The sequence below is a fragment of the Ursus maritimus genome, unplaced genomic scaffold, assembly GCF_017311325.1.
Source record: "Ursus maritimus isolate PB19 unplaced genomic scaffold, ASM1731132v1 scaffold_1, whole genome shotgun sequence".
NCBI classification, from domain to species: Eukaryota; Metazoa; Chordata; class Mammalia; order Carnivora; family Ursidae; genus Ursus; species Ursus maritimus.
The window spans coordinates 67,037,564-67,049,603 of record NW_024423343.1 but is presented as its reverse complement, the minus strand read 5'-3'; the positions used below and the strand labels follow the sequence as shown (position 1 = coordinate 67,049,603).

Here is a 12,040-nt window from a genome sequence, read left to right as displayed (position 1 = left end):
CACGTCCTACATGTGAGAGGATGGAGCATTCAGGCTGCAACAAGGGTCCTCCCTCTGGAACACTCTGTTCAGGACTTGGGGTGTAGTTATTCAACTGCTACTAATTGGCCTCCTATTTTTTTCCCCTTTTTTCTGTTTTTAACGAACCTACTCTATATCTCTATCTGTGATGTCCCTGTAGATATCAGATGGTGCTGCTGAATGACATTGTTGAGAGCTATCAATCAGTAACCCTATCATTAGATCCTGGAAAAAGCAAAGGATTTGCCTTTCTAAAATCGGAATGAAACTCACCGTTGAAATCAGTAGTAAATGAGCATTTAGTAAGAACGGCTAATAACCACATGCTGTGCATTTAAACTTTAGAAATAAAATGAATTACCTTTGTCTCCCTCACTATCAAATGAGAATTTCCTTCTTCGTAGTTTACAGTTGTCTCCTTCAGAATCATTCACGGACTGTGATCGTAGTAAGAGATCAGCCTTTGTTAATGGACATGAAGATAAAATGGAAGATTATTCAATTTGAATATAATGTATTGTCAGTAAATTCTTTGCTGTTTCACATCATTTCAACCACTTGAGACTTAATTATTAGATTGCAAGCAAACAGCTACAGTACTTTGCTTCCTGGTTGTCTCTAAATTATAAAATGGACTGATAGAATAATTCTAGTAGTTTCACCATCTGATGAGGAAATCATAGTTGTAGAAGTTATTTATCAAAGTGTTTGGGGATAATGTTGTCAACATTCAGAGACAACATATTCTTTCATGTGGAATGTATTTTATGTAACTTGGTAAAGTTAAAATAAAAATAATAATTAAAAAATTGCAGAATCTGTATTACTGCAGAGAAAAAAGTAAAAGTTAATTATAACTAGCTATGCTGTTTAAATACATGGTAATGATTGCAAAGTTAAATTTCACGATAAATATAAGGTTAAATTCATTGAACACTATGCTTTAGGCAGTTTATTATTTTGAGCTATTATTTTATTCTAAGTTCCTCCTTCCTTCCCCTCTGGAAAATATTATCATTCTTGTAATAAAAATGAAAGCTCCCAAATAAATAAAATCAATGAAAACCCCTGTTTTCTTTAGTTGCTGCCTAAACTTTTTATGTAAAGAAGTTATCTTGTTGTCTTTCAAGGCAAAATCAAAATGAGGCTGGTGACATTAAACTGAGATTTTAATAAGGTATTGAATTCATTAAAAAACATGTGTTTTTGATAACTTGAGCCTCTTATCATCTAGATATTTTTCAACTTCTCAGTATTTTGAAAAGAAGCAATTATCTGAGCTGGTGCTTCAGGTTATTAAATGGTTACCCTGGTGACCTTACAAGTTTATCCTCTTTCAGGCTCTCACAGTAGCTGGGAATGACTGTAACTCTGGGAGAATTAAATCCCCTACCTTTTACCTAACTATTGACTTGAGGATTTTTTCTCCCAGAGAGTATATTAGTTAGCATTAAAAAAACACTTGGAAGTGTCAAAAGCCCAACATTTGGTTTCTGGCAAAAAGCTATTTAGAATCAGAGCTGGGGTAATGGGGTTTTGGGGGGAAAGGGGGGGAATAAACTAGTAGTAAATTGTAGGCTGCAATTCTGTATTCTTAGAATAGTGATAAGTCATAAAGACATATTTTCATAGTAGAAGAGAGTGAGGGATACAAGGGTTAGACTAATTTTGACTCAGGTTTAAGCCTGATTAATTTATATTTCTGTGATTTAGAAATTGTATGAAATGTGGACCTAAACTTGAATGAGTTTAATTTTTTTCATTATTATTGAAAAGACCTTGCCAACCAGTGTGTGGTGTCAATAATAGCTGGGAGAATATTTTCACCCTGCGTAAAATAAGTTCTTCTAGTTGACTTTCAACAGCCTAGGATCACCCATTTCTTACAAAGAATGGTTACACTCAATAAAAACCAAGGCTTTTTTAAATCCAGTGTGTCACCTAAGAGTTCCTGAAAGGTCAAATTTAATTGACCTCCTTAAAGGTATTCAGTATATTCAAAAGTAATTAGACTGAATTCCTTCCCTCTAATTTAGAATTTCCAATATGAAGTTGGCTTTTCCTTCCAAATATTTAGAATTGGTAAAGTTTTGCTATATTTTGCTTGATCTTTCAGAAGTATTTTGGTGATCCAAGAATAAAATAAAATGTCATAAGTACGAAAATAAGCAAACCGTTAACATATACCTTTGCACTCTCATGTCTTAGGTTAAAAGTCAACTCTAGGTTTGTGAGAAAGTGATCGGAAAACTCGGGATACATATCCAAAACTTCTAACAAGTCTTCTCTCTGGATCTTATGCAAGTCACAGTATGTGAGAGCTCTCACATCTGCATTAGACTTCCCAGGTTTAGCATAAAGATGAACCATTTCTCCAAATATATCGTTTTTTCCTAAAGAAAAAAGAAAGAGGTAAAAGGAGTCTGAACTTAATGTTTTCTTTCTAAAAGTACAAGGAGACCACTGACCAATCCTTGGACCAAAGACTTCAAATGGAAGATCCCATGGCCAACAGATGCTGGGCAGCAAAATTCCAGTACCTTCTACTGACTGCCTCAGTCATGCTTGTTTGCTGAGTGGAATTTTACCTCTTAACATACTGGTCCTGGTATAATTCCTATTATTTCGTTGTTTTGATTCTTTGACTAAGTCTCTAGAAATGCAGCAAACATGACTTTAGTCTGCTCTGCCCTATATGGCTAGCAAAGGGTCTTGCCTTATAGTGGGTGTGGTCTAATTTTGTCAATCCAAGAATATGAGAAAGGTGGCAGTGAGTCAGATTCACAAACTTTCTATCTTAGGATGGTCTCGGGGGTGGGGGAGTGGGTGATGCCAAGCATGGGGGTATAGTGGAACGCTTTCAAAACTAAGAGGACTAGGGGTATAATTTGAACATACCTTGTTTCCTTTAGAAACTACTTTTGGATTTGCCCTTGATGAATTTGTCCAATTGTTTAATAAATCTAGTTTTATTTATAGTCTTGCCTTTTTACCAAATGGCCTTTATTCTAAAAGTGTGTCCTTCTTGCTTTCTGGCCAAACCTGGGATTATTTCAGTATCTGGCTTCTGATGGGTCCTCCTCATCCCCTCTGCCTAGACACATGCCACCTGCTTTTCCAGGCTTTGTGCAACAATGAGGATGATGACAGCAACATCAAATGCTTATTGACAATTAAGTGGGTGCCAGGCACTGTGTCAAATGCTTAGGTGAATTATCTCATTTAATCCCTAAAATAACCTCATAAAGAAATTATTACTTATTATCTAAATATTATGACTATGGAAAGAAGATTAAAGAGGTAAACTGATTAGATCAAGGTCACCTACTTAGTTGGGTGAAGGGAGGGAGAGAGTAGCCATGATTAAATCTGGGGCATTCTGACTCCAGTCAAAATCTTTTCACACTTGGTATGTTTACTCTCCTCCCAATATTTTACCTGAATGTCATGGCCACTTCTATTTTTCTGTCTCTGAATGTCAAGACCCTTAAAACCTACAGAACACATTCTTAATAATTACTGATAAATTATTGATCATATAAATTTTAAAGATCATCAATGGTAGTGTAAAATCGTACTTTCTTACATATATCGTGAAGCTTCCTTTCAGACTTAGAAAAAAAACTTTCTAGATCCATTAAGTTAGTTTTTTTTAAGATTTATTTATTTATTTATTTATTTATTTATTTGAGAGAGAGAGAGAGATAGCCAGTGAGAGAGGGAACACAAGCAGGGGGAGTGGGAGAGGAAGAAGCAGGCTCCCAGCGGAGGAGCCTGATGTGGGGCTCGATCCCAGAACGCCGGGATCACGCCCCGAGCCGAAGGCAGTTGCTTAACGACTGTGCCACCCAGGTGCCCCCATTAAGTTAGTTTTTGATAGACAAGTTTATATATACCGGACTATGGAAACTATCAAAGACTTTTTTTTTAAAAGATTTTATTTATTTATTTGACAGAGACAGCCAGCGAGAGAGGGAACACAAGCAGGGGGAGTGGGAGAGGAAGAAGCAGGCTCTTAGTGGAGGAGCCTGATGTGGGGCTCAAACCCAGAATGCTGGGATCACGCCCTGAGCCGAAGGCAGATGCTTAACCACTGTGCTACCCAGGTGCCCCGGAAATTATCAAAGACTTTTAAACGATAAAATTCTAATTGGTCAAAAATATCTGTAATGTTCTTATTTTAAATATGAATTTAATGGGGACAAATCAGAAAGCATGTCTCTATGACAGAAATTGATATGGGATGGGGCGCCTGGGTGGCACAGCGGTTGGGCATCTGCCTTCGGCTCAGGGCATGATCTTGGCGTTATGGGATCGAGCCCCACATCAGGCTCCTCTGCTATGAGCCTGCTTCTTCCTCTCCCACTCCCCCTGCTTGTGTTCCCTCTCTCGCTGGCTGTCTCTATCTCTGTCAAATAAATAAATAAAATCTTAAAAAAAAAAAAAAGAAATTGATATGGGAGAGAATGCATTAACTTTGTTTTAAATAAATACCTTGCTTCAAACATGGAATGAATAAGCATAATTTATGAGGATTTTAGGTGCAGATTTACATGGAAATGGGGGCAGAAAAAAAGGACCTTGAAATTCTTTACAGTTTTAATACTTTGGTATAGATATTATCAAAGAAAAGCTCTCAACTAAATTCAGCATGAGCTTTGCATTTTAATTCGTTTACACGACTGTAAATGAGCAAAAACTAAGCCAGTCAGTGTGTACTGCCTAACTACACTCTAAAATTACTTTTTTATAAAGCAAGAGGGCTTGTTACCTCCCTGTAGAAGCTGGGGCAGGCTGACTCTAAGATCAGGAATGCAATGAAGCATGCTTCTTCCCTGGCAACACACAGAGCAAACTGTCAAGGCCAAACCTGGTGAAAGTCCAAGTTTATTATGTAGCTGCTACCTGATTTATGTTTTTATTCTTTGCCTGCTTATTGAATCGTAAACCCAGTTGCGCATCTTGTCAATATGAGATTTAAAGAAAACTGTCACTATAACAAAATTGTCAAAATGTATAGGAATTCCTCAAACTTCATCCTGTGCTAGGCCGTACTCTGGTTCTACACAGCAGCAACGGAAACAGACAACATCCTTGTCCCTTTTTGGATGTTAACATCAAGAATCTAGTGAAAGGAAATTGTTGAGTTACATGCTCATTATTTAAATGGGCCTGGATTTAATCCACAGGAAAACAGAGAAATGCCAAATATGGGGGGTGGGTGTTCCCATCGGGAGACTGAGGCTTAAACCTCCTGGTGAGGTAGTAGGGGAGAAAAACTGATCATTGCTCCTTTCCTCTTTCACACTGTTCTAATATTCCGAAGAAACCCTACAAGTTCACACTGACTAAATTTGGTTTTGAAAAGACAGATTGGACAGATGGACTTTCTTTTGCACCCAAACCAGTTTAATTTACTAGTAATTTTAATCTCCTCACCACCTTTATCCCTGGGTGCTAAGTTCATAGCTCTCTATATGACTTAGGTAAGGATTCGTATAATTCCATTTGATGGGACAGAGCACGTAGAAGTGCAGAGCAAATGGATGAAATTTACCAACACATCAACACAGTCCATGACAGGGCACTGGCGCATACTAGCAAGTATCTTACAATGTATACATTATATTTAAGGTGTTAAGGGATCCAGCATGAATCCAAGGTTCTCCAGCATGAAAGCAAAACACTGACTGTTTTCATATATTTGGCCTCAAATGCTTAAGTAGCTGCCAAGAACTAAGGAGAGTCATGGAAGCGTTTACACATCAGAGAAAAAGTGAGACAGTCACGAAAACATACTTTCTGCAAGGTCAATTTGATTTGGATTGAATTTTAAATAAAGCTTTAAAATTACCTATCAGTCTTAAAATAGTACTCATAAATACATGGATCGGTCCTGTTTTCTATCATTTTGAACTATGTATCGCACCAGCTAATACCTGAATTTGTCACCAGCCAGTTCTGAAACACTCACCCAGAATAGCTACCACAATGTCATCTTTGAGGATTTCAATGGAGCCTCTGGATAGGAAATAAAGTGCAGTGAGGACATCCCCACAGTGAACGAGAGTGTCTCCTGGAGGTGCATGGGTCGTCTTGAACTTCATTGCCAAAGCTCTAAGGCAACCTTTACTTGCCCCCCGAAAGGCTTTGCAGTTTTGCAGCAAAGTCTGGTTGAGATGTAGACAAATGTCAGCTTGTAAACATTCTGGGAAACCCTTTAGGACCTGAGGGAAAAAAATAAAAGAGTTTCATACTACCAGTGCACAGGGTACAAGTATATTTCTTGCTCACAGAACTGCAGGTGTAGTCACTGTCACATGAGTTCTTACAATGCTTCTACCTAGCCTGCCTATTTGGTTTGCTAAACATGTCAGAATTTTAACTCAAATACTTGTTCTCTGAGTTAACTGCAGGCATTCAGGCTCAACACCAATGCTGTCTTATTAAAATGTAATGCCTGTGTTTCGCACTGCTTCTCATTCCCTGTGTCGTGTGAGGTAGCATCATACTGTGCACATATAGAATGCAAATGTAACAATTAGTAAGACATAACTAATGAAAGGTGGTACAGCTAGAAAGACAACCTTTTGAAGGAATCTCAAGTCAATTTGGATTGCTGTCCCTGGTATACTTCTTAATTGGAATTAGTAAAAATAATGATCCTGAAATAGCCATGGTATTTATAAATGTCATATACCAGAGAGCGCTCTTAGCTAACAGTATGTGGAATATTTATATTTCATATGCACACTATTAATACTAAATATTTTGATAAGCACTGAAAATAGAGAAAGGGAAGGAGAACAGCAAACATACTTTAAAAGTATAGCTATGTTTTCAGAAATGGAAATTGTGCCAAAGTTTACAATGCAAACATAAAGCTTTTAACAGCACTACTGTTTTGACAACCTATTCGGTGACTAATTTTAAATCTTATAGAAGAGATTAAATAATAACTTGTGACAAGCGCCACTCAATTTAAACTGAATAAAATTCTATATTGTTTTATAAACTTCCCAGTATACAATGGGCCGAAGACACTCAACTCTTGCTTCTCCGTGTGTGTGTCTTAGCTATTATGGGTGTCGTATATAGATTTTAATTCTCATGTGGACTTTCTTCTGTCAGTAAAAATAAATCCATTTAAATGTGCTTTGGAGTAGAGGTAAGAGGCATTACATAGTGCTTAATAATGTAATTTTAGGATTTCTTAAATTTTGGGTCAAACTTGCTATTACTATTCAGTATAGCTAAAAGTCATCATGAATTATTTGTCCAGATAATTGAGATGTATATGGTCCATAGAAGAACTTCAAATTAGATCACATTTGAGTTGACTTACACTTATGTCTATTTGAAATGTTAAAGCAGCCACAACTGTACTTCTTCTCTAGGACCCCTGTGTGATGCAGTCAGTCAGACGGGCATGGTATCATACAAACGCATCAGCGAGAGACCGAAAACATGACAGCCACTACCTCCAATCTTGTTTCCTTCATTGTGGAGTCACGCACAGAAATGGGTGGAGGGCGTTTTAGAAGAAAACCCACAGAATATGAATTCTGGTCATGAATTTGCCACAGTTTGACACTTGTGCAAGTCACTTCATCTATCTGTGTTTCTTTGTCAGAGAAAAAGAGCTTTTTCAATTTTGAAATTTGTGGTAAGTTACCAGTAAACAGTGTGCCAATTTCTAGACACTGCTTACCCAGCTCCACACAGCTGTAGGAACTCAGACATCTATCCTGAAGTTTCTATATTACCTGGCTCAGACCCAAAAGAAATGAGCCTTCCTCCTCTCTGAATTCCTGGGCACTCTTTTGAAACTTCTGTCCTTAACTCTATCTTTCAGACTTTGTCTACACGACTGGACTCCTACCAGATTTTCTTCTTGGACTAAAGTCCTCCCCCAAATGAGAACTTGCCTAGTTTTTGCCCATTTCTGCTCTTGGGGGCTGGGGGCTCTTTCCCACTCTTTGTCTGATCCTAAACAACTCAGCTCCTCTCATAGAGCCAACCCTCTGGAAGGTCGCTGACCCCTTCTACTGGTCTAAACTATCAAACAGGATTTTTGGGCAAGTGATGCTAGACTGGAGTTAAGCAAGGTTTGCACACTGTTTTCTGAAATAGGGCTTTTTTATTTGGGGGTGCTATAGTAGGAAAACCCCAGTTCACTGATCTTCCTGCATATGATATACTTTTTTTCCTCCCTAAAGACTACTGTTGTGGTCTCAGCATAATTCTCCGATGTCCCCATACAGATAAAAATGTAAAAAACATCACACCAAGCAACAAGTTAGACATGTCTATTTTTTCCCTAAGATTTGGCTATAAAAATGTACAAAAAGGCATTTTATATTTCACATAAATGGGGAAATAGCACTTTCCCTATAATAGTTGGAATGAGATTATTGAGCTTGTAGCTGCTATTTCTGGCATTTTCCTGAAGTTCCTCTGTTATACTTTGAGTATAGCCTGCTTATAAAAGGAAAAATTGTGCGTGTGTGTGTGTGCACACATGTGCACAAGAGTGTGTATACATGCTTTGAATTGGAAGGTTCAGATGAGATAGAGGTAGGGGTTACTCATTTCTCTGAGTATGTTAGATGAGCTATGGAATCAGAAAGGCATGAGATGAAATTCTAGTTCTGACACTTATTAGTTGTGATTTTGGTTAATTCAATTAAATTTTCTTGAGATTCAGTTTCTTCAATTGTAAAAATAATTAATAATATCTACTTCACAGGGTTGTGCTCACAATTAAATGTGATAATGTATATAAATTATCCCATCCATTGTAGCTGTTCCATAGACAGTTTATTTCTGACTTTTTCTTTTCTTTTCTTTTCTTTTTTTGTCATACATATTTATTATTCCTGAAGAACTAGTAAGTTCTCTTTGGCTAGAAATTAAGAGACACAACACCCATTGTATTCTCCTTGGTCTCTTTGGTGAATAGAGAATTCACCACTAAGTTTTGTGTACTATTGCCTCGACAGAGTTTAAGAAAACTTTTATTTCCTGTTTCTGACTCGTGTTAAATGTTTTGGCTTACTTGCACTAGGTTTTCATTGTGAGTTGTCTTAAATTCTTTTTGAAAGTAAGCAGTTACTAAATCAATATAAATATGTTCTTGGAATGCCAATACACTTAGAATTACTCACAAAACCATAAAGGGTACTTGGGAAAGTTTTTCAACATTATTCTCTTCTCAAATGTTCTTAAGGGTCATCTCCTAGCATTTATCCTATCAGATGTGATATCCATTGGAAAGAATGGCCTCAAGTTGGAGGTACCACAGAGTTTCATGGAGAAGTCTTTGCTGGCCCAGGGAGAAGATACACACATGTTGGCATGAAGAACTTATCTGGATTAAGGAATTCTCCTGTGATGTTAGCCCTTTACTAACTTTGTTAATTTTCTTTAGTTAGTTACATGGATCACTTGAGTAAAAGTCAATGGAAGTTAATATTTAGTAATCGGATCTCTTACTGACCCAGAGGTTTAAATGTCCTACATTAGGTAGCAGCTTTGGAATCTGGGGTATGCCTAAGTAAAGGGACTTTAAAAGCGGAGCTAAAAGAGTGGGGTTATAGAGAAATAGAGTAAAGAACACTGGAAAGAGGGAGGAGAATGGGGTAGTTTTAAGTATATTCATCCAAGACACCCATTTCCATTGGTCTCAGCTGTGTTGCCTTCTTTACTTCCTACTCATTGTATTTCCTTTTCATCAGGTTTGGTTCCTCTGCTATACTACTAACATGGAACTTCTTCATTTAACAATCAAATATTAGCATTTTACCAGGTCTAGCAGATCTGGTTGTAAAGAGTAGGTATGTCAAGTACACAGGTACAAACCAAGACACAGCTGGTTTAGTGATTGTTATAACTATTTCCACCACACTCTACACAACCTTCTTGTCAGTCAAGTTCTGAGGCTCTGAGAGTACACAGCACCTTTCACTGTGTGTCTAGAGTCATTATTTATTGGGTTGATTTGATTTCAAAGACCCAAGAGCATCACCCAGAATCAGGTTCATGGCCTGCAGATTATATATTTAATATATATTCAATCAGAATTTTCCACACTTTGCTTTGCATGGACATTTATAGTACACATTTGGACATTTATAATCCTAGTGGTTGTTCAAATGAACCCTCAATATACAGTTAATTCAAGGTGAATGAAAAGCTCCAATTTAACTTTTCTAATATTTTCAGTTATGGGGGATTTTTAAAACTTCCTGATGTTTCAGAAAATTTTTTCAAGGCTGATAAAAATCCCATGTCTTTATTATGTTATAAGGTCACTTGAATATTTTATAAATGTAAGGTAACTCTCCTTTACTAGACTTTCTGTGAATACAACTCTTTGGGACCCTCAACTTTGTAAGACAAATGAGACATTCAGTCTTTTAAGTGAGTTTGAAATGCTTTCTGTGATTGCTAAAAGCAATCAACCCCATAGCTTACTACCAAAGGACCCAAGTTTAAGGACCCAAAGTTTAACATTCAAAGAAGAATAACCTAACAACTACACAACAAGATAGCATTATTAAATCAAACTAAATAAAACTCCTTGAAGAAGTCATACAAAGAGAAAAATGGAAATAATTAACTATCCCTTAGTAAGCACCTGTCAAACATGATCAGATATTAATTCAGAAGTATTTAACTTTATACTAAACTTCCCTCAAATGTGTATCTGCTGGCATACACGTAGTGGAATAAATTCTACAATTTTGTCAATATTTGCAATTATGCAGTGTGTGAATTCAAATTTTCTCCATACTGAGCAATGAATACAAAATTTAGAAAAGAATGGAGGCTGGGGTTAATGCCTGCAATTTCTGATTTGATATGAGTGTGCTCATCAAAATGATGTTCGTCTCATTTACTTTTTAATAAGTAGATCCTTAAATTAAACTTATATACTTATGCCAATAAAACAATTATGGTACCTATTTTTTGTATTGGGGTTTCAACGAAAAATAAGTTTGGCCCAGGTCTATGACAGATTACAAGTAAAGAAATGTGTCCTGAGCTTCAGTTAGTGGAGTCTGAGAAGAAGAATATTAATGAATATTAATTAAGATTATTATTATTGTTTTTTATATGAAACTATTGTATCATCCCTCAGGGTGGGGCCTACTTTCTATTGGATTTTGCTCTGGAAATAGTTCTTTTATAATCAATTTTCAATACAATTTTGTCTTTCAACAGTAACTATGTGTCCTGTGGGTAGGGCAGGTGATTTATAGTCCTAAAACCATGATTTTCTTCCCTGCCCAGCAGTTTAAAGTTTATTCTATGAGTCTTCATGCTCCTAGCCCCACCCCATGTGATTAAAGAAAGGCAAAAGTTGCAAGAGAGAAATTTATTTCCTCATTCAACTTTTACCTGGATGCTGATAGATAAGGGTTTTCAAATAAAGTTAAATATTCACAATATATTGACAATAAACTCCTTATTCTTTCCTCACATTTAAGACACATGCCTCAATGCCTGCTGTCTCTTAGCTTGGATTGCAAAATGCTCTTTTATGGTGGGTATACTTTCTAGCTTCTGTTAGACAAAAACAGAGACATCATCTATGGTTTTTGAAATGCACTATATGCTTTAGAAAGAATCAAAATGTATTTTCTTACAGATGCCCCCTGTCCAGATAATATTGGAAAGTGGATTTATGTTGTAATGAATGGTTTTTGATTTGTTTCACTTAGTGTAGCCGCAGAGGGGGACATTCCTAAAGGCAGGCTGTAAAGGGCACCATAAGGAAGACAGTCTGAGCATATTAAATGATTCCCCTAAATAGCAAATTAATCATATGAACAAGTTTGGTAACCACAATAACTGACATTAGGAAATTTTCTGAGGAAATTCTCTGGTTCATTAAATACACTTAGATCTTGACAAATTAGGATTAATCAAAACACAAATTAACACTCCCTATGAAACACTAAACCTCAAGTGTGATTATCAAATAGATGATGCAAGTAATATGTTAAATCTTAAG

At 36.6% G+C, this 12,040-nt stretch overlaps 1 protein-coding gene across 1 annotated transcript in view; it reads right to left on the bottom strand.

Moving 5' to 3' along the window:
- Positions 1-12,040, bottom strand: part of KCNH7 (potassium voltage-gated channel subfamily H member 7) — a 461,431-nt gene that overhangs the window by 23,974 nt on the left and 425,417 nt on the right. Inside the window, exons 10-12 of the mRNA XM_040644531.1 lie at positions 5,996-6,248; positions 2,209-2,414; positions 383-482 (exon numbers count right to left, since the gene is read on the bottom strand). Coding sequence (XP_040500465.1) covers positions 383-482; positions 2,209-2,414; positions 5,996-6,248 — 559 coding nt within the window. The remainder of the gene's footprint in view (positions 1-382; positions 483-2,208; positions 2,415-5,995; positions 6,249-12,040) is intronic.